The sequence below is a fragment of the Piliocolobus tephrosceles genome, chromosome 4 (assembly GCF_002776525.5).
Source record: "Piliocolobus tephrosceles isolate RC106 chromosome 4, ASM277652v3, whole genome shotgun sequence".
Classification (NCBI taxonomy): Eukaryota; Metazoa; Chordata; class Mammalia; order Primates; family Cercopithecidae; genus Piliocolobus; species Piliocolobus tephrosceles.
This window is the reverse complement of record NC_045437.1, coordinates 131,805,890-131,829,768: the sequence shown is the minus strand read 5'-3', so window position 1 is coordinate 131,829,768 and position 23,879 is coordinate 131,805,890. Positions and strand designations below refer to the sequence as shown.

The 23,879-nt window shown below is 38.6% G+C and overlaps 1 protein-coding gene across 11 annotated transcripts in view; it reads right to left on the bottom strand.

Moving 5' to 3' along the window:
* EBF1 (EBF transcription factor 1) overlaps positions 1–23,879 on the bottom strand; it is a 405,784-nt gene that overhangs the window by 84,059 nt on the left and 297,846 nt on the right. For 6 of the 11 annotated variants that reach the window (XM_023218832.3, XM_023218829.3, XM_023218836.2 and 3 more), the window contains exon 9: positions 16,835–16,965. In XM_023218832.3, coding sequence (XP_023074600.1) covers positions 16,835–16,965 — 131 coding nt within the window. Of the gene's footprint in view, positions 1–16,834; positions 16,969–23,879 lie in introns of all 11 variants that reach the window. The other 5 variants (XM_023218828.3, XM_023218831.2, XM_023218835.2 and 2 more) reach the window with 1 other exon arrangement.

Sequence of the window (23,879 nt, the reverse complement as noted above, 5' to 3'; positions counted from 1 at the left end):
GGCTTATTTACTAATCACTCAAAGAACTGTAGAATTTATTGCTGGAAGGAATGTTAGTGATGGTTTAAAGCTAATCTTCTTATTTTGACAGCTAAGGACACAAAAATCTAGAAATGTCTGGTGGCTCTGAAAATTGACCCAACATCCTAGAGGAAGGACAGGGTCTAGATCTAGGGTGTAGAACTCAGGACCCACAAATCACAAAATACGTTTCACACATTATTCCAGCCTGGTTGAACCCAAGGCAGCCACTCAAAGCAACAGAAGGAGGGAGGGTTAGTCTAAGTTTTTCGAACATTTATCATTGGACTATCACTTTCTTAGTTTTGTCATATCTACATACCACCTATACAATCACACACTTAATATTTTAAAAAGTGATTATCTTTTTATTTAAAAAACTTATTTTAAAAGAAAACTTTATGTCACTACCATAATTGGAAAACTGGTATCAACTGCAAAATAAGAAGGTATTGTAGCTAGTAATCTTGAAGTTCATATGATATAAATTCTAGCTAGATATTGTTGACAACCTGAAGAAATTTATTGAAAAGGGTGATTAGCTAGTGTTAAATGTTAAATACTTCTTTGCCCTGAGACTTAATCCCTTTAATAAAAATCAGAATTATGGAATAAAACAAAAATTAAAAGAGAAACAAAAGGAGTAATTAAAAGAGAAACCAAAAGGAGACTAACTTTCTCACAGTGTGATTCATTTCTATTTCATGTCTGTGTGAAATCTAAAATTGTCTCCTGTGCTACCAAGGTCCCATGCCCCATTACTTTGGTAAATACTGTTCTAAGTGATTAGAGAAAAGATTTCATTCTTTGACGTAATTTCCTTAAATTATAAGAAGTCAAACAATTTGGGCTAGAAATAAATATTCTTCTGAAACTCTGTAGCATCTGACACTATACTCTTTCCCTTTTTGGAACTCTCCATTTTCTTATGTGACAATAATCATAAGACGTAAGACTTGCAAAGTGTCTGATGGTTTACCAAAGCACTTTCATGTTCACTAATTTTTAAAACTCATGTTTGTGGTTTATGTATTTCAGATGAGAAAAGTTGATGGTCAGGCAAGTTAACTAAAATTATTTGAAACACCAGGATGAAAACCAGTCTCTTATACCTGTAAAGAAGTATTTTCCAGAGATCTTCTCTTACTCATTGATTCCTGGTTATTTTGATTTTCTTCATTTGCTCCACTTCTCTGTCAACTTGTTAATTGTAGAAATTTCACAAGTTTTGTCCTTTCTTCCCCTCTATTTGCCTAGCACTTCTTGATTTCACTCATTAGCTCAACCACCTCAGCTAAACTGATTTCCAAATCTACACCTGTAGACTTGATCTCTTTGGCCAAGTATCAATCTTTTATTAGCAACAGAGTAACAGAATTTCCCCCAAATAAGTCTTCTTGCCATCTCAATCTCAACATGACCCAAGCTAAATTTATCATCTTACTACCTCTAAATAAATATTTCCTGTTCTTGTGTCTCCTGTCTCAGTTAAAGGAATGTTAGCCTTTGAATTACTCAAAACAGAAAACTTGAGGTTATCATAATTTCTTTTTCTTCCTTTATTTTTCTTAAGTCATATTGATTCTGCCCCTAACTGGGCCCCAATGGCTCTTCTGTGCTTCTTCTCTTTCTCCTGTTCAGGCTGTCAACTCTTTCTTACACTATTACATAGTAGGAAAAATTGCCTTCTAAATGGTCTCCCTCTACCTCTACTTTTTCCATCATAATTATTTTCTTCAAATACAATCTCATCATATTATGCCCTGCCTCAAACCAAACTCTCATCTGCCCCCTTTGCCTACTACATAGTTCAAACTCCTTGACAGAATAATATTAAGGGTTCACTAAGGCTTGATGGCCAGTTTTCCTTCCTAGGCACACTTCCCACTTTGCTTTACCACATTCTGGAGTAAAAGGCATGTGGATACATGAAAACACCATTCCCTTGCCCAACAGTTTTGCTTTCTTCATACCATTCTTTCCTAAATATTCTTCTACTGACATTCTACTTGTTCTTGAAGACCCTAGTCATGTGCTCCCTCTTCCAGTAAGTTTTACCTGATCCTAAGGGTCAAAGTTGCCTGCATTTTTGAGGAATTTATGCTATTATGATATTGATACTATAATGCTTAGCAGCCTATTTTGCTTTGTGCCATAAATACTGTCCTATACATCTTTCTCTCATAAGATATTACCTGAGATCAGGAACACAGTCTAATTCACATTTGCAACCTCTAAAGTAGTTAACTTGGCCTGGTGTGATGGCTCACATCTGTAATCTCAACACTTTGGGAGGCTGAAGCAGGAGGATCACTTGAGCCCAAGAATTTGAGACCAGCCTGAGAAACAAAGGGAGACCACGCCTCTATAAAAAAATTTTTTTAAAATTAACCAGGCATGGCGGCATGTTCCTCTAGTTCCATCTGCTTGGGAGGCTGAAGTGGGAGAATTGCTTGAGCCCAGGAAGTCAAGGTTGCAGTGAGTCGTGATCGCACCACTGCTGTCCAGCGTGGGCAACAGAGCAAGACTGTCTCAGAAGAAAATAAAAATAAAAATAAACTAAGTAGTTAATGACTTACATACAGAATATTTCCAAAATATTTCTGGAATATTTACATAAATTGGGCCAGAATTCTACTAAATCATTGACTCCACTGGGTGTCGTAATCATTATCCATGAGTCCAGGGGAGTCTACTGTTCTTAACCTTATAGTACTCAACTCTCATTTTCTACCTAAGTTACTTTTAATATTAGTTATCTGACTGGCTCAGCACTCAGGTCTAAATATGAGCATGAGACCACTGCTTGTATATCATGTAAGTGATAAAAAAGAAAAAGATGTCTAAATGTCTGTAACTCCAGTGAGAAATAAGATGAAATGAAAAAAAAAAAAGGTTTAAAAATTAATACTTAAAAAGTATTCCACAAAAGATCTTTGCTAAATGGTAAGAGTGTTTATTTCTGGACTGATAACATTTGATGTGATTTGTCTTCTCTGCCTGCCTCTTCCTCCTATGTGTATGTATTTCTGTGTGTGTAAATTCCCCAAACTTGCACCAGATCATGTAAATACTTACGGAATAAACTTATTTGTACATATAAAGCCATTATTTTTATTATGAGAAAAATGTTATTTAAAAAGTGTAATAATGTAAGTTTGGGACTATATGTATTACATGTGATTATATAAGAATTAGAGGCCGGGCGCGGTGGCTCACGCCTGTAATCCCAGCACTTTGGGAGGCCGAGGTGGGCAGATTACGAGGTCAGGAGATCGAGACCATCCTGGCTAACATGGTGAAACCCCATCTCTACTAAAAATGCAAAAAAATAGCCAGGCGTGGTGGCAGGCACCTGTAGTCTCAGGTACTTGGGAAGCTGAGGCAGGAGAATGGCGTGAACCCGGGATGTGGAGCTTGCAGTGAGCTGAGATCGCGCCACTGCACTCCAGCCTGGGCGACTGAGCAAGACTCCATCTCAAAAAACAAACAAACAAACAAACAGATATGTATTTGCATAGAAGAAAAGGAAAACATCAAAATGTTAAAAGTTACCTCTAGATGGTAGAGGTATGGGTAATTTTACTTTCTTCTGTATGTCTCTCTGAATTCTCCAATCGCTCAACAATAAAAATGCATTAATACTATATTCCGAAGAAATAATTTTTCCATGTGGCATTAAGATGAAACACACATAATCTCTTCAGGGCTCCAGGTGAGGCTGTCAGCATGCCAGGGACCGCCAGCAGCAACACCTCTGCTCCCTCTAAGCTGCCTGTGTGAGCATTTTCCCTGCTCCAGACTCAGACCACAGGACCTGAAGAACCCTGTGGGGGGTTAGCCAGGCAAGATATGCCCACTGTGGCCTCTGGGTACAAAGTAAAGCTGCTGTGGCCATAACAGAGATGGAGCCAGACATGGAGGTGTTTGAATGGGACCTCTCCTTGACAGAAGAGCTGACACCAAGAGAGAGAATGCATGGTAGATCATGCAGCTGTGCATGTTGAACTCCAAAGAGGCAGCCTACACAAAGTCTGGAAGCCCAGAAGAGGGGCAGGGAAGAGGACAATCTTCTACATGGCTTTTAGACAACTTCCCAGCTTATCAAAAGTATGGTCCACATGGTAGGTAAATGAGAGTACCTAGTGTTTAAAAACATGAGTGGAAACATGTTGTAGAATTCCAGGAGGAAAGAGCAACTCTTGGTGACTACTTTCCCCTCTGAGAGCCAGCAGCTTTTATTATTTGTGTTGTTCTAGTTCTCACTAAATTGATGATGGTAATGACCTTGATAATGACTTCAACAATAATGACCTTTTGTTGTCTCATGTGTCAAGCACTATGTTAAACTCTTTCAGTGATTTGTATCCTGTAGTATCAAGGGGTAGGTATGATTATTAGCGGGTTCATAGAGGAGGAAAATAAGTTTCAGGAAAGTTAAGAAATATAATTAAGGAATCAACTGGAAGTGGCCAGTCAGCCAATTGACCATCATTATACAACAATGACTGTCTTTCCATAAGACTGTTTATTGTTTTTCCATAATTCCTGGTACATGTACTTTGCATCTGACCTCTGCCTTTGAAAGCATGGATTGTATCCTCAGCTTTCCCATACCTTGAAACGTCCTGGGAACATAGTGGCCACTCAAAGCAGCTTTCCTCACTGGTGAAAGGCAAGCTGAGAATGATTCCCGAGGAAAACAAAAAAAGCAATTCCAAGATAAGCCTTTATCCATGTTTTCCAACCAATAGGAGTAGGTAAAATAAATGCAATTTGAAGTTCCAAGCCACAAAGCCAAAAAATAACTGGGGTTACTAGAAAGCACACCGGCGATTTCTCATTACTAGGTTTAGGACCTAATATTTTAACCATAATCACCTTCAACACTTAAAAGTTAAAACAAAACAAAACAAAAAAAAAAAGTCCAAAACAAGCAAAGACTCGAAGAGAAGGGATAAAGGGAAGAAAAGGTTTCTTCTCTGGAAAAATAATAAACATTTGTGGCTAGAAAAAGCCTAAAGTGGGCACTGGCAAGGTGGTTTTTAGATGTTACCCATCTAAGGGTCTACGTTCTAAGGCATGCTAGCCCATTGACTCATTGACACCCTCTGTGCCTCAGTTTACTAATCTTATACTGCACCAGCTCCTGTCTGCTCTGTGGAGGTGCTGGTAATAATATTACATATGCTTTATGTTTGGGTAGAGCTTCTCTGGGGACCCTAAAGCACTTTCCAGATTAATTTTTAAATTTATGTATTAATAATTCTCACAGCATTCTCCCTCCTCCTCAGTTAGGATAATAGCATCCATCTCTTTTGAGATAGGCAGGGGGTACTGAGTGATAGACATGAAGCAGACACTTAAATAAGAAAACTGTAATATAAAAGCATAATTAAAGCTCTAAAACCAAATCAAACTATGGATTTTTAAAGAGATACCAAAGTGTTAGGGACCAAACAGGCAAACTTGTCTTCCCTCCACCACTCTTGAAACATGCATCTTTTTGGAGTTAGACACGACATTTAAAATATATTATTAGGAGTTCCTAAAGAAAGCTGAAATATGAAAAGTATATATTCTTGGCGACTGTGCTGACTGAACCTCCATATTATCTCTCTATTTCCCTGAAGTGGCTACCACATAAGTCAGGGGATGCCAGCTCTTCTTCTGAGTTCCATGGTGTGTTTTGGTTTGTTCCCTAATCAGAGTTCTCTGGGTTTCATAACACAGATTCTTTCATTCCCAAGAATTGCCTGTCTCAAAAGCAGTGTATGATTTCTCAGGGAACGTGAGAAAAAGCCAGAGGAGGCATTTACTGTTTCACAAACATTCTGGTTTCCTTTTGTCCTTTCAAGAAAAGAACTTTAAACCAATGTTTACCAAAATATGCTGAGTCACATGAATCCTTAAAGATAAACTTCATGTATGAATGTCAAAGGAGACTTTTGAAATTAAAGTTTCAGGAATTGAGTTAAACGGGGGACTTAAAATCTAGCATTTGAATAGTCAGTCATGTTACTTAACACTGAACTTTCTCTCAACATAGGTATCGACGTAGACTCAGATGGATAGTAGAGAGATGTAGATGTGCTTTCCTATTCATTGTCTGTGTCCCCCTAAGTAGAATATCAGCCCCATAAGGGTATGATCTTGGCCTTCTTTGTTTTTGCTATGTTCCCGGTGTTTATCAAGCCCCTGGAACTAGTAGGCACTCAATAAATACTTGTTGAACATTGAATAGATAAATATTGTGATGCCATTAGCCACCATTAATAATTAAGATAAAGAGTCACTAAAGTTTCTTATGAATCTACAAAAAGAAAATAACACCACTCCATTCAGAATTCTTTTTACTAAAAAATTCCCAAACAACAACAACGAAAAAACTTTTTACTTTGCCAACCACAAACTTCCTGGTATCCTCATTAAACATTCACAGAAACATACTGCCCAGTTCTTCTGACCAGGAATCTAACCAGGTCCTGAAATCAATGCAGTTAATTGTACAAAACAAAATGGCAACAAGATCATCTTTCAAAATAACAGACTTGGGATAAAAAAGACTGAAGCAAATACATTATGCTTCCACTACCTCTGGTTTTGTGGGTTATTTATTTATTTATTTTGTAATTTATTTTTTAAATAAACTTTCTCCAGCTCTCTTCCCAGGATGCAGATATTGTGCCAGTTGGGCCCCATTAAAGACTGGATCCCAGCCTGACCATCTGGGAGCTAGAAAAGCAAGGGTGAGTTCCTGAGACCCAGGGTACTCCAGAAGGAGAGCATCAGACACCAGCAACGCCAGCCCCTGTGGTTTGAGGCTGCACAATGAGCTCTTTCTCAAGGCTTGTTTTTCTAAATTCAGTCAAGAAGGAACATCATTCCCTACACAGGCCTGGCTCAGTGTCCTATGTTCCTTGCTTGTTTGTTTGAAAATTAAAATATAAAAGGAAAAGGAAATCAGAATGCATTTATGGAAGGGGATGAATACTTGTTATCAACACTGGCAATTCACAAGGCAGAATCTTTGCCTATGGAATTAGTAAAGAAAAATATAAAAGCCAGAAGACTGATAGATAAAGTAGTCAGGGAATAAATGCACCTTTCACCGAAAGACTTGTAGAGTCTCTCCAAGCTTAAAAACAAACAAACAAACAAAAGATGTCAAAGTTTTAAGATACAGAGACTCATTCTAACATTTTTTGTGGTGTTGGTCCTATCTACGTATGGTATACACTGATACTAGCCCATACAACCAGTAATTCCTCACTTAACATGTTCATTCTGGAACTCAGAGATGTGAAAAAAGTAAGCACTACGTTAGGAGATATACATTAGGAGAGATACCTAATATAAATGATGAGTTAATGGGTGCTGCACACCAACATGGCACATGTATACATATGTAACAAACCTGCAGGTTATGCACATGTAACCTAGAACTTAAAGTATTAAAAAAAAAAAAAAAAGTAGGCACTACAGAAAAACTGAAGCCAAACCCCTTTTAATAATGTGGCTGTACAAGTGCTTTTGCTGAAAGTCTTTCAAAGTTGCATTATACACATCTTGCTGTTTTAAACAAAATATACTAAATATATTGCCAGCTTTTTTTTTTTTTTTTTGATTACTCAGGGTCACCATCATTAATGAACTGCACAGTAATATAGTTCTGTGTTTGCTTTTTAGGCTTTCCATTTCTTCCCTAGACATCAGGCCATCAGCTGTCACTGAGCCTGTATCCAATAGCCCGCCTCCATACATGATCTGCCTCTAGTCTGGGCCTTCTATTTTGCTGTGACCTAGGAAAACAGATGACACAGTTTGTGAAGAAGTATTTTCTCATTAACCCAAAGCTTTTTATTTTATTTACTTTTTTGGCTTGCTTCTGGTTTCATGCTGAATTTTGGAGAGTTGAGGTTATTATAACACATCTCTGGATAAATGAGTTTTATGACATTCATATTAGAGAGTTAAGAGATGGCTATGGAGTCAGGTGGACTTTGATTCAAATCCAAGCTTTGCCAATAATCAGCTGCGGGACCTTTGGAAATTCACTCAACCTCTGTGACCTTCAGTTTCCTTATTGGGGAAAGGGGGAGAGAGTAGGATGGGGGAGAGAGTAGGACGGGGGAGAGAGTAGGATGGGGGAGGGAGTAGGATGGGAGTTGTTATCTGATAGTTTATTACAAGGATTAATTGACACAATTCCTGTAACCAGTGTAGGAAAAGGCATCACTTGTATCAATCAGTCAACATGTGTTACTTCTATTACTACTCAATGTTCACCATCACCAATAGTTATACATTAAGACACTTATGTGCATACTTATTACACAACAATTACATCTAAATATAAACTACTATCCATACAAGCATTAGCAAAACCTGGACCACAATCTATCTAGTACTGACACTTTCAAGCATCGTCAACTACAACAGTTGCTATTAGGGAGCACTTCTTTGAATGAATGAATGAATGAATGAGGAAGTAATGTCATTCAACAGATTTTCACTAATGCTTCAGATGTGCAAAGCTCTGTGCTGGGCATCACAGAAAATTAAGCTGAATTTATTCTGGATCCTGCCTTCAAGGAAGAGGGTATGCCCTTAAATACGATAATTAAAGATGGAGATGTATAAGGAACATAGTATGGTAGAAATAAGACAACATAAGAATTCAGACAGAAGAGAAAATATTCTATACCTGAGTCATACGGGAAGATTTCAGAGAAAAAGGTGGTATTTCATAGGATCTTAAAGGGCAGAGGGATATGACCACAGAAAGGAGGGAAAAGGATCCCGTGGGGAGCAATGGCATCAGCAAGACAGGGAGAAAAGTCACTGTAGGTACAAGGAGCAGCTAACAAGTCAATGGAATAGAACATAAATTAAGATGAATGGTGGGTGAGGATGTTGAAAAGAAAGATTGGAGTCAAGGTGGTGGGCTTGAATCCCAAACTAAGAAGTTGTGGCTTTAGAAAAGAGAAAGCCAGTAAAAGTTGTATAAGGTAGAAGGCTTTATTTAGTTCAGGGTATCAGGGAGCCATCCCAGCGATCAACAATCAGCAGGAAAGGAATACAGCACTATCTAGATATCCATAAATATTCATTGTCTTCATAAAAGTCACATGACTGCAGCCAGGTGTGAATTCTGTCATTGATTCATATGAAAATTAGAAATTCATCACACTTCTGTGGTTCCTATTTTCAAGTTACAGACACATGTACCTCCTGAGCACACCGTAAATAGCTGAAAATGTCATCTTAAAGTCCTTTTTAACTATTTCATAATTATCAACACAGAAAATAGATTTCAAGTGCCTCAGTCATCAAAAATAAAAATGTAGACTAAGGCATCTTAGGAATAAAGTGAGCATGGCTGTAACTATGTAACTATATTAAAAAGGCCATTAGACCATTTTTATCTTTTTTTTTTTTTTTAACATGCTGGCTCATTTAGAAATGATTTCTCATAAAATTACTTGGGCTTGAAAGTTGTTCTTCAAAGTCATATTCAAAGTTTAATGCAACTAATCCAGACTGCTTTTAAATTTTTTAACAAATAAAGTTTATAATTTTGCATAAAGCACCTTCTATATAATAGATGGGCAATAAACACGGGTTAAATATAGGACATGAAACATTTAGAAAAAAATAGGTAACTATGAGTCATTTTAAATCCACGCATTTAATCAACTTTGAATTAAATTTACACATGGAAGCGTCCATATATGTAAAATAAATGGACACAACTATTTACATCGTATTACATTTCTATCATGACATTTTGAAAGAGGTAATGTGTGACATAATGTCTTTCTTCATCTTAATTTTCTTTTTTATTTTAGTGGAGCTGTATCTCACATACAAGCTGGTATATATAAGTCTTTAGAGTGCTAGGGCAATCACGTATAAAATTTAGGAAGGTTTGGTAAATTTCTGGGAGTATGTTAAAAGCCCATGGAAATTTCATGAGAAAATCTGGTACAACCAAAAGCTGAAAGGGGGTGAAGTTGGATGTCAAGAGAACTGGGCTCTGAGCCCAGCATTAAGTAGATAATATGCTCCCAGGACAAGTCACCCTACCACTGTGAAGTCTCTTTTTCCTCACAAAATAAGAAAGCTGTACTTGACTGAAAAAAGATTTCTCAAGGCCCTTAAAATGTGGTGACTCTACATGCGGTTCAGTAAGAGTCAAGGCCGGGCAAAAAGGCCTGGGAAACTTCCGGCGGAATACATGTATGCATCTTAGTCATCCACTATTGAATATCATAGAGAAGCCAATCCTCTTGTTTATTGACAATCATTCCTCTGAGCTATGTGTACAAAGGAGAATGGAAAGTAGAGATAGATAGGATGAAAGAAATAAATCAAGGACTGCATTTACCACTTGGTTTTCCAATTTTTTGACTTAAGTGGCAAAATTGCTTCTCAGCCCCTAAACCACCATTTACCCAACTATATTCACCCACAGGTCTCCACCAGAGGTTTCTTTTGACTTCATTCCCTATGTCTGGGAATGTAGCTGAAGAAAGCATGCATCTAGATAAAGACACTGAGGAGAACCTGTGTGAGACTAATTGCTTCATACACGAGGAAACTTTGGCTTCTCCCATCTGAACTAAGTGGTACTGGCAATCTTTAAATATAGCTGCCCTGCAAAATCATATAGCATCTAATGCCAAGTGTGTACTGACTAAAACCAGATGCAAAATATGAGGGAAATTTTGTTCAAAGCCTTGCAGCTTTAAAGAATAATGGCTCTAAACATTCCTGGTCTAATCTGAATGATACTCTGCAAATATTTCAGATGGTTTTCTCACATCTATCCCAGTCCAACCACTTTGTGATTGAATTTCATGACTTGGCTCCATTAACATGAAATCAAAATGCACTTCAGCCATCACCAATATATCTCCCTGTAAGGTGATCCTTGGGGGAAAAAAAAAAAAGAGTTCTGCCTTCACAAAAGTTTGGGACATGCTGAATACTGCATCTAAGTATTCCCGGTGCATGCTAGTACCTCAAACGTTGTGCAAAGCCCTAGAAGAAAGACCAGTAGAATTTGTTTGACTCAACGTTCCCTAAACTTACCAAGAAAAATCTCCCTCTCTCATCTCCTAAGGGGTATCTATTAATATCCTGAAGAACTAGTCTTCCATAGCACTATCTAGAAGATGAATTTGGCCAACATTGTGGCATAAGTCTCTGATTTAGATCAGATACCAAAATCTGAAGCATAGAGAGTAAAAATATTGACTAAAGACATATCAATAGGGAGATCCAGTTTCGTGGCCAATTAAATTGTTTTGATGAAGTTCAAAGAATCCTTTTGCAAATAAACATCACATCTGTGTATTGTAAGTGTGCTCTGAAAGAAAAGAACAATAGTGGAAGAAAAGGAGCAGTTTCCACATGCCACCACTGTCCCCTTCTGACTGTGGGGGGATTCTCAGGGGAATAAACTCTAGTTAAAAGGAATCATTAGGCTGGGTGCGGTGGCTCATGCCTGTAATCCTAGCACTTTGGGAGGCCGAGGCGGGTGGATCACGATGTCAGGAGTTTGAGACCAGCCTGGCCAACACGGTGAAATCCCGTCTATACTAAAAATACAAAAATTAGCTGGGTGTGGTGGCACACGCCTGTAGTCCCAGCTACATGGGAGGCTGAGGCAGGAGAATCGCTTGAACCTGGAAGGTGGAGGTTGCAGTGAGCTGAGACCATGCCACTGCACTCCAGCCTGAGCAACAGAGCAAGATTCCGTCTCAAAAAAAAAAAAAAAAAAAAAAGGAATCACCAGAATTGTAGCACTGATTTCAAAGAGGATATAGATTAAGCCCTTCATTTTCAGATGAGAAACTGAGGTCCAGTGACCAACAATGACTAAATCTAGATCCTCTGATTGGGCAATGGAAGGATCATCAATACCCAAGTCTCTCAAATGGTTGCTTATCCACTGCTAACCCGTGCAATCTCAACACTTGCCTGGAATATTATTCTCTGCTCCCCACTAAACCCACCATTGTCCTTTTTTTTTTTTAATTGACAGCTTAAATACTTTAAGTTGTATAAATTCTGTGATAAAATAAAAGGGCCATGAGAGCCTAACGTTCCTAGCACAGAGCTGCATCCATACATAAGAGGAACTTGATTGGTCATTCAAACAATCTACTTCTGACTACACCACTCTCTGCCTTCTAGAACTTTGCCTGGAATTGTAAACTACCAATTTAATACTAGATTATATAAATATATTATGTAACTCTCTAATTTGCTTCATGGAAGCAAGTCATCTTTCCAAATAAAACACCAGATCCCACAAAGCCCGACTTTAATTACCCATGGTACCTATCCCAGTGCTAGATACCCAGCAGGCAAGCCAACCAGTGCTCACTGTTTAGAAACTGGAGGAATTCAGAGGAGATATTAAAATAACAATTAGTTCTACACATCAGAAGCAGGAGCCCCTCCCTGCTCCAAATCACTTGTTGGTAGAAAAGCAAAACAATCAAGCGCGGCTCTGGTCAAGAAAAAAATCTCAACCCACATTAAACATTATCACACATCAACCCTGCTAGTTTTCCTAGATTTGTACATAAAACACTAAAACAATTTTTTAAAAGACTTTTAGAGTAGGACAGGGCAAGGAGCACAAGAATAATAGTAAAATAATTTACTTTCTAAAAAGAGGGAGAGGAGAAAGGGCAAGAAACAATAAAGAAAGAGGAAGGCGGCAAACCAAATTCACAAGAAAGCCATGTGAACTTGGGGGCTTGCAGAAGGCAGAGCTGAGTTAGGAGCAATGAAGTGCCCCTGTCTTCTTCCCACCCCTCAGGGGGCGATCCATGAGTTAAACTGAACTACTCATTTGCAGAAGACTGGGTTGGTAGGGGAAGAGCACAAATTAGACTAAATTAAGCCAGCCTGATTTTCTCTGGCTCTTTAAAAAATTCTTTAGCTAAAAAAAGACTCTAAATAATGGCATTAGCTGCTAATCTAAAATGTTATCTACTTGTCCTAGCCTGGCAGCCTGCTTCCTGGGTGTATTGGGCTATACAGCAAGGAAATGCAGAAGTGATAAAAGTCTACTTAAAATTAGAAGTCCTGGATCTTAGAGATGGCATAAACCTCAAGATCATATGGTCTGGGGCAAAGACTTTGGATGGACAGGGATCCAGCTCTAAAGATGAGTCTAAACAGGTTAATTGTCTTGCCCTAGCACAGGCATGTATCCTTTACTTCATAAAGATAAATTCTACCTAGAATCCAGTGGCACCAATCACAAACATATACAACTGGAAGATGAAGGGAAGCCCTCTTACCTCTCTGAGTCTGTACATGCCAATTCTACCTGACCTTGGAAGGTAACAGCAACTGTTAAGGCACCCCCAGCACAAGACATCATGGCAATGTGAGCCTATCACCCTGATCTGATAACACCCTAGGATAAAAATGGTGGTATAGGCTAAATTATGGAAGGTTAAGAAGGTAAGCCCTGGGGTTGGACTGTTTGGGTTCAAGTCCCATCTCTCTACCACTTGATAACTGAACCACTTATTTAACTTCCCCAAGCTTCAATTTCCTCATCATGAGAGGAATGATCAAATGAGAACAACATCATACACAATGGTGAGAATCCCACAAGGGTACTACCAAACATTTATCATATTGCCTGGCAGGAACTAAGTGTTCAGTGAATGAATGTTAGCTAATATTAGTCACACTCTGCATTTTCTATAGCTTTTTCTTACATGTCCTCTGATCAAATTCTGATTCTGTACAATGCAGGCCTTGACAAATGGCCTCAAACTTGGTTAATATTTTTCTGCTTCTACAAAAATAAAAGGCACTCATGTAATTTTATTCGATTAAAAACAACCATCATCACTACTACAATTACTATTACTACTTTCTACTACTATACCACCTGGCTTATGAAACCTCTCCTTTTTTTCTTTCTTTCTTTCCTCTTTCTGTCATTCTTCCCTCTCTCAAGATTGCATATGCTCTTTTACTAACTAGGACTTTTCCTTCGTTTGTAAAAACAATACGGTATAGTTCAAATCCAATCTCTATTCCTATCTGGCTGTGTAACCTTGGGCAAGCTTTTTAACCTCTCTGAAACTCAGTTTACTCATATGCAAAATTAGAATTAACAGGAGTATTGAATACAAGGCTATTGTGAGGCTTAAAGCAATACCCATAAAGTGCCTACACATGATGAACCCTTAGCAAGTATGAGCTATTTCTCAATTCTCACATTATACAATCGATTTCTTGATTTGGGGCAGTATCAAATTCTCTCCCTGAATGAAAAGGCAGAGAAAATTGTGTGTGCCAAGTAGTCTGTATGAAAACCTAAATATAGAAATAGTTTAGAATATTACAAAAAAAGGTTCACTTCTACAAGGCTCATTATTCTGAACATAGGACAGTCATGATAACAGCCCAATTTAAAGTCCACACCCAGGTACCCAACTGCTGATGCAGTTGCATTTGCTTGTTTTAAAAGAATATCTGCACAAATATTTTAGGAACCAGTTTGCACCAGGACAGGGTCATAGTTGTTTTATGACATAGCTACAACCAAGAGAAGTCTGAAAGCAGGGGCTGGACAACGAAGGAGCATCCTCCACCCTCAGCTCCTGGCTGGACCCCCCCAACTCCTGGGACAGAGTGAAAAGGGGCTCCTGGCACACACAAGGCAGTGGCACTGGAGGGACAGAGGAGGGAGGAGGACAAAGGTATTGCATTAATGGTTTTTCCTTCTCATGACTTTTGTCAATTTTGTTATATAGAAACAGATCCTTTAAAGCAATTTGGATAAATCCAAGTTACATGCTAACCTCCCTTTGCTGTTCCCAAAACAAGTCAAGAAAGTAGGAAAGTGAGAAAAAACGGAGGGACCTTGATTAAGCGCAAGGCAGAGGCGCAAATGAATGATTTCCTGATGTATTCTTATTCCATATTCAACGGAGTACACTTGGGTTAAGAAGGCACAAGGTTTTACAGGAAGCTTCAGACCAAACCACCTTCTTCTCACAAGGTCAGTAATATTTAATGCCAATTTTGAGCTCCACTTTGATTGCAATGACATGAAGCAAGGAGTCCGTATTATATTTACTCTTCCCATCTCCCAACTTCTGAGATAAGCAACAGAAAGAAAGATGGAAAAGGTGGAAGACACAGCCCACAAGACCTGGGACAGTCTGTCCTCATGAGACTACTGTCTGCAGCAGGATGAAGACTCCAGGCTGGCAGCAAATCTTGCCATGAATTTGATGCTTCTAATTTACAACCCAACAGTTTCAACAAAAAATGGAGTACAGGTGGCAAGGGGAACTTAGTCCACCTTTCATACCTGGAATATTCCAACTTGCCTAACAATTAGTTGGGTGGGCTGGGAAGTTCATCTCTGATTCGGCTTTATGAGAACTTTGATTCTATGACCTAATGCATACCCGTTGTTTGCTGTGTAGAAAATACCAAGGCAGCAGCAGCACGAGCGAGCAAGGGGTTTGTCTGAGTGGGTTACTGGCAGTAAGCAGTATACACAGAAGGCTTACAAAGAAGAACATTCTCTGTTCTGGAAAGACAAACACACCCAACCATCACAGTTTTAACTTTCTGCTCATTTGTATGGCCCTCTAGAGAGAAAACAACACAAAGAAAATATCTAGATGGGTTAAACCAGTGTCACGGGAGCACAGCTAGAAATGGAAATCTTTGTGTGGCCATATACAAATCACTCACATTCTACAGGCTTTGGGCAGCTGCTCTCTGGCTATGAGACAAATATGTCTCGAAGTCTCAGTATCCTTATCAAGAAAAGAAATATGCTAAGAGTATCTACTCGTAGTGTAGAAAGAAGGGTGCGATGATCTATCTCAAGGTTTAGCACATTGCCTAGCATACGGTAAGTCTCAGTAAGTTAGGATGACTACATGCTTACAAAGCAAATGGGATGAATGAACCCTATGGTACATCGTAGCCCTAACATTGTTTTTATTCTAAACTTTGGTGAAGTGAAAGAGAGGGTGCTTGGAGCATGGTGGCTAAGAAACTTGGGCTCAGAACTGAGAGCACAATGGCAGATTTGCCATGGCATCTATATAACAGGATGCACATGTTTTGTAATCTTGAGCTGATGCTGATGGTTGCCAGACAAGTCAACTGGTAGGTTAAAAGAACAATCACAGTGCTTGGACAGCACTGCACAATTAGAACTTAGTCATTTTCATGGGGTTGCAGTCACACACAGAGATGTTTGAGAGTTATAAATTCCTAGAACTAGAAAAAACCCTTGGTCGTTCTAGGTTCTCCCAGCAAATCACTCTCTCTGGTGAATAGTCATCGAATAAGTCAAGAACCACCTACACCTGGATTATGCTGCCATTGAATGATGTTCCTCGAAGATCAGGCTACAGTACTCTTTCTACAAAATAGCCACAGATTACACCCTTGCTAAAGTGTGAATGGGCTTTTTCTATACATCTTGTAACTTTGCATCTCCTCTTCAATTCCCAGCATACAATAGGACCACCACACCATGGCAAGCCCAAGAAGACAAATTTCTAAACAGAAGCTCTCCCATTGCTTATGGGCCAAAGAATGGAAGTCATTCCAGTAGTAACTGTTGCCTCCTGGTAAACCCAAACCATCTCTTCCAGTTTCCCCAAATTCTGTAGACTGAAGCTGGCCCACCCAGAGAGGCACCACTAAAGTCTACACATTCTATTAGAAATTCAAGCATAGACAGTATCTTCAAGTAGATCAAGCTATTAGATATTAATGTTCAGACAACACCTACCTCACTCCAGACCAGCATGGTACCGAATATGACCTGTAACCCATCAAAGAAATTGTCCCCTATGATGATCACAGTCGCACCTCCCGTCGTCCATCCTTCACTCGGGCTGATGGCTTTGATACAGGGAGTAGCTGCTTTTCAACACACATGAAAAAGAGAAGGAGTCTGCTGTTAGAACCAAACTTTAATGATGAAGACTTGAGAAAAAGGAAAAAAAAAAATCTTTTATCTTTTCACTAACAGAAAGTCCCTCAAGATCTCAGCATTTCCTAGCCACATTAGGACCTGAAACTTCAGGGTGCAACTTCAGTTTTTAAAAGCATTCTTTTCATTGTTTCTATTCAGATACATATATTTTACCCAAATCTTTATCAAACCTGAAACTTTATTAAAACACAAAGCAAATTTTAATTTGTGAATTGCTAAGGATTTTTTTTATTAAAAATGGGTGACTTTCTGGAATATATTGGAAACCTTACAGAATTGCTTCATAGTTAAATATACCTCCTGAAAAGAAAACTTACATTTTTTTAGACAAACATTACCATCCAATAGGAAGCTAAGAAAGAGCGGAGCCTGGAGCAGGAAATGATTCTTGCTCCATGCCTTCTGTCTGAAACACTAACATTGCAACATGTCTCATTAAAAATCATTAAGATTTTTTTTCAAATAAATGTCATAGATCCCATTTTACAGATGCGAAGAATGCAGGTCACTCGGGGTGAATTATGTAACCAAATAGCTGAGTCAGTGCTCAACCGCAGAGTTTTCCATGACCTTTGCTTTGCTGTCTTTCCCAGGCATAAAACCCTAGAATTGACTTTTTCACAATTTCGTATCTCTTTTCTTTCCATTATAAATGGCCCTTGGAGATGGGAAATAATTTGCAAATACTGTGATTCCAAATAGACTGGAGGTGGTTTGTTTAATGAGCATGGCACACTTGCAACAGAATTGCTGGGCGTAAATGTCATTGTTGGATGGTTTTTAAAATCTCTCAGAGAGCACCTTTGTGCCACTGAGGACTTTTAACTCTACAATGTCATGCTTCTGTTCTCATGATTATTTTTATGAACAACAAGAAAGCAAAATCCTAAAGTAAGGGAGATACTGTTCAAGGAGAGAAAATAGGACCTTCATCTTTAATAAAAAATTTATTCAGTATCCAAGACTGACTTTCCGAGCATTGAAGCCAATGAGAGCACTAGTTAATTTTAACAGGAAAAAAACTGGCAAAAAAAATTTGGACTTTGTCAAATTTGGCAAAATGTCACGCTTTATCTTTTGCAAGAAGGAAAGAAAATATTAAGTCCAGCCCGGTGGGACCATTGCTCACGTGCCACCACACAAACAAATAGAATGGGTTTGATTTTGATTCAAATTAATCTTAAAAATTTGCACAGAGAAATTTGGAAATATCCAAACTAAACATTTCATGTTGGCTGAACTCACAGCAATGCATTTACAACTAAAACTGGGCAGTTCAGATGACTTTTCTCTCCTCTACTTTCTCCCAAAAACAAAATAATTAATCAAGAAGATGTAAATGATTCATGACTTGACTTGACATTTCTTGTCTGATTTTTTAACATACATAGAGGTTGTGATCAGTGTTCCACAAGCATAGGGCTTTTTCTTAAACAAAAGTGACCTTTAAGCGTAAAAAATGTTTAAATCCATGATTTAAGTACTCCCAAACTAGTGATAGAATATGATGTATGATTTGAAGCAAGTTACAAGAGAAATAAACTATATTTAACAACTAAAGTTCTAAAAATATACGCAGTTTGGAAACATTTTGTTAATGTCCCCAAATATCAATTCTTAATTTATAGCTCAGTCTACTTAGTTGCTAGAATGGAGTATAAAAGGTGTTACAATATCCCTAGTACTTCTTCTAAGAAGAAGAGGATATTGGTTTAACTGAATTGGTCTTGAGAGTCCTGCCTGAGTCAAAGTATGGAATCCAATGGGGTCATTAATTGCTGACCCTGAGATTACCCACACAGATTGCAAAATGGTCTTAGTGTTTATTATCAGTTTTAGCTTTGGAATTTCTGTTTTTTTTTTTTTTAAATCACACATGCATATTTCTTTAGCTAAATATGGTCTCCTGCAGGCTTTCTCATCATTGCACAAACGGAGGTGGAAGGGGGTGTTTCTGCATTTTTGAGAAACCCTCCTACAGGAAAGGCCCTAAAATAGCATAACCAAGACCTGCTAGTTTTGAACTTGACCCCTTCCCTCTTTTTTCCACTTGTTTTACGTAGGATACAGAAGTCACATGGGTGTACATGCATGTGTGCATATGTGCTTTCAAACACTTCCCAAGGAAAGTTGCAATGTTTTCAAATACTGTGAGCAATTTTCCAGAAGCAAAGCTGTATGTCAATGCCTCAGAGGCAAGAAAGAGCATCAAGCTTCCAGAGATAACCAGGTGAGGAAACAATATTCGACACCGTCTTCTCAGTTTTAGAGAAATAAAGCCTTGAGGGAAGTACCCCAGGAAGAACAACACGCCCCTCAGTCCATCCTACCTCTACACTCAGCACTGTCCACCATCCCTGCTTCGTGACTATATGCTATTCTTAGAGCAGGTAAATCATTCAGATCTTTCTAAGTTTAGACCTCTAAGGGTTCCAAAACTCCTCCTATACATTTGTTATAAATGTTAGTCTTGAGGGGAAGCTCTGTGGCACCTCCCCACTGGTGAATTTGAAAAAACATGTAAAGGAATCATGAGCTATCCCAGAGAGAGAGGATGAGGAGGGGAAACTAGCAGCATTTAGTAACTGGAGGTCAAACCAGGTGTAGTGGCTCACACCTATAAACCCAGCACTTTGGGAGGCCAAGGTGAGAGGATCTCTTGTGACCAAGAGTTCAAGACTGGCCCAGGCAACACAGTAAGACTGTCTCTATGAAAGGTTTTTTAAAAACTAGCCAAGTGCAAGCCTGTCATCCTAGCTACTGGGGAGGCTGAGGCAGAAGGATTGCTTGAGCCCAGGAATTCAAGGCTGCAGTGAGCTATGATTGCACCACTGTACTCCAGCCTGGGTGACACAGCGAGACTCTGTCTCTTTAAAAAAAATTAAATAAATAAATAAAAGAATGCTAAGTATCCAATGATGCATGAATGCATGGGATAGTCCCCATAAATGAAGAACCCCAAAATGTCAATAATGCAACGTAGAAAACACTGTGACCAGGAAAAGAGAATCAGGCCCAAGAGCTATTGTTAAGAATTCACAGACTCATGTAGACCAAGGCAAGACATACAAATGAATGCAGCAGCTCAGGCTGTCAGAACAAGTATGAGATGAATGGCCACTGACCCTCAACATCTATAATGCAACGGGAAGTGCTGGTGAATTGCACATGCCCCAGGGAAAGGTGGCAGCACTGCTCAGCTTCAGCCTTTGGTGGCCCCATAAAAATGCAGGCCTAGCGTCGTCTGGGTTTCTGGTGATCTTTCCAAAGAAGCCAGGAAGCCACATTTTCATATCAAATTTTTCAATCTTTAAATGTTGGAAACGAGTTCAGTATTTTTTTTAATGCGTAGGCCAAACAAATGTTTGTGGGCTGGCTTTAACTCATGGGCTGCTATTTTACATTGTAACCCTACTCATGACACACCTGCCAGGCTAAAAGCAGACCTGGAAATACTTGCAATTGTGGCTAAAACTATAGGTACTCAAATGTTCACTGCAGTATTGACAGCAAAAAATTCAGATGTCTAGGTGCTCCCAATAGGGGAGTGGTTAAAGAAATTATGGTATATTCATACTATAGAATACTAGGAGTGTCATTAAAATCCATGAAACAATTCTATAAACTGATATGGAAAGATTTCAAAATAGGTTAGCAAGTGAAAAAAAGCAATTTGCAAACTAAAGAACAGTGTAATTAAGTTTATTTTTAAATAATATATATGAACCTGTATATGCACTAGTATGTGTATGCATGCAGTTATATGTGAACAGGTGTGATGGACAAAGGCCTGGAAGGAAGGATATGTATAACTTTCCCCAGAGGGTCCTTATAAAAAGGACTAGACTGCGGTTGACAGAAAAGGAGGACTATTAACATTTATTCCCTATATATCTGTATGATTTAAATGTTTTCAATGTGTACAAATTAAGATACTATGCAATAATAAAAAAATTAAGTAGTAGCAGGACATTTAATTCTATGAGCGAGAACAGTTGTACTTTTTAGAGCAAAATTACATTTTAAAAAAGCAAAATAAAACAAACAACAAACAAAACAGCTGTGCTGACCCTGAGCCTCGTCTTCTCTCCTCATTTTGGATATGTTTTCTCTGAGAAAGCTCAGACAACATCCAAAGCAGCCAAGGACTTGTTTCTTACATTTGGGACACTCAGAGAGAAACAGAGAGAAGACAGGGGAAAATCACTTTTAATAGTCACGGTGGATGGATTCAGTGGAATTTGACTGTGAAAAGATTTATGAAAGAGTTCAGTTCAGCACAGGGATGTGATAATCAATACAACTCTATCTCCAAGAAAATATTATGGAATGTGGGGGCGATATTTGAATACAAAACCACTTTTACCAGCACATTTTTGATTTAATTAATACAAGATTCTTTCTTCCTCCCCAATGAATTTTCACAATCTTAAGTATCCGCAAGGCCAGTGAGCCAATTTCTGGTTTTAAAACTCATTAAAAATAAAAGTTTAGGATTGGGGGTGGGGTTTGCCTCTTTTTTTAAATCCCTTCCCCCACCCCTCACCAGCTACGAAAGTAGAGGAGATTTTCCTTCCTTCAAACTATGACAATAACATGATTACCCTACCACAGTTTAGCATAATGGCTCTGAAATGCTCATGGCACATTGCAGAGTTAAAGTGGAAATTATTAGGTAGCTCTTCTTTGTTATAATAATGATCACTCCACAAATAAAAGCTCTTCTCCCAAAGGTACTGCAAGGCACAAAATGCTAATTCTGAAGATTATGTGTGTGCTTTTATTAAATATTACTATGCCCTGCCTGTTTGAGGGCTTCTCTGCTCTGATTGTTTTATGAGTACCATGTTAATGTCATTCCCATCTTGCTAGCAGCAGGCACACATTTTAGCGTTTGTATGAGAGTTGATCAAAGGCCACGTGCTGGGGGAATTGCTGAGAAAACACGGACAAGCGATAAAAATCTAACAGATTAATTGGTTTAAATTTCATTTCAGGGTGTTGAACTTTGGCTCAGGACTCTAATACTACACCATGAGTCAGGGCCTAATTACCAGATTTCCAATTTGCTTCTTGAACAATGGTCGTGGTGAGAAGGAAAAGAGAGGGAAGAATAAAAAAAGAAAGAAAGAAAGAAAGAAATTGTTCAGCTCCAGTACGTATTTAACAACGTGCTATGTGCAGACAATTGCACCAGAGGACATTTGCTATCACCTGCTCTATCTCCTGAGCATTTATATTTCCTTCAAATAGCCACAGAAGGCAGAAGAAATCACAGATGCCCTCGGTAGTTTAAAATTTCCTGATTTACAGAATAAGTGTTACATGATTCAAGTGCCTGCACACTCGCACTGGGAGCATCAGTCTCTTTATTAGCAAGGTGAATTTATAAGCTGGAATCGCACTTCAGCCTCCAATAGAAATGATCTATTTCATTGATAGAAAGCAAGGGCCAGGAGAGCCATGTTTACCTCAGGGTTTATGGGTGGCCTTGGGAATAAGGGTTAATTGAGCTCAGAGGTGCCTGCCCATTGAGGTGAATTAGTGGTGTGTGCAGCTATCAGCAGGGCCCTAGGGCTGCTCTTATTTTTCCTTCTGAAATCTCTCTGTGCTGTGATCAATACCTCACTTGTTTGGGGTAGCCATATAGATGACCCAGGTTCAGCATTTATCATATCTTATCCCCAAAATGAGGCTTTTGTGACAATCAATGCGACATTATGAAAGACTAATTTGAGATATATTGTTTGGCTTTTTTCTCCATTCCTGTATCTAAATACACCAGAGAAACAACACTCCATCAGTTGATAAAACGTGCAAATTCAGAAATGTTCTAATCTAAATCTAAATCTCAAGGTGATATAAGGTTCTTTTCCATTCCCATTACATATGGCGTATGAAAACATGCATTCTGTCCTTTTCCAGAATTCTATTAACCAGAACTCTCTATTAATGAGCATTTCTACAAAGCAGACCACTGACGCTTACGATGGAGGTGAAAATGCTGGCATTCGCCTTTACTGGCTTCTGAGTAAAGACAGAAATGGGAAATTACGTTAAGTTGATTTTAACATTTGGAGTATGACTATATTTGAAAATGGGCAAAAGCTCCAGTTGTTCAAATTCCACATCTAGCACTCACTGCAGCCTCAAAACAGTCTCTTACCTTCTTTAAGTTGTAGTTTCCACATGGGCACTCACCTCATAGAATTCCAGCAAAATACACGGAAAATGCCTACTTGTGTTTTGTTGTTTTACTGTGCACCACATAGTATGCTAGTTGCTGCTATAATAATTATTATCATCAGCTCCCCCATTAACCAGAGTTTATTTATGAGAATACCCTATACTCTCATCAGTTCAGATTATGTAGTTTATTGTAAGACTTTCCTAAGAACTCCCAGTTTAGCTGCTTGCTAACATATCCAGCTAAATGTACTGAGTAGGTGGAACTGGCAACAGTCCCTCCGAAGTAGAATGTTTTTTTAAGGATCTCATTTGCCTGGAATGAATATTAATGGGAAACTTTTCAGAAATGAGGAATTGACTTTAATGTTATTGTCCCAAATTTTTGAGACTTGGCAGAAAACATAAAACCCATGAGCTTAGCTCATTTCTACGGGATACTTGTGACCTCGTAAAACTCAGGCTTTTCTCCCTTTTATCTCCTTCATTTTGGTGATGTTGTACTTGGGAGAAACTGTTTGAAAGACTATTGAGGGCACAAAATATTCCACTTGGACTCAGTGCACAGATCTGAATGCTTGTTTTTGCTGGTGTGTGTGTCTGTGTTTTTTTTTTTTTTTTTTTTTTTTTTTGAGTGAATGATGACCTTCCT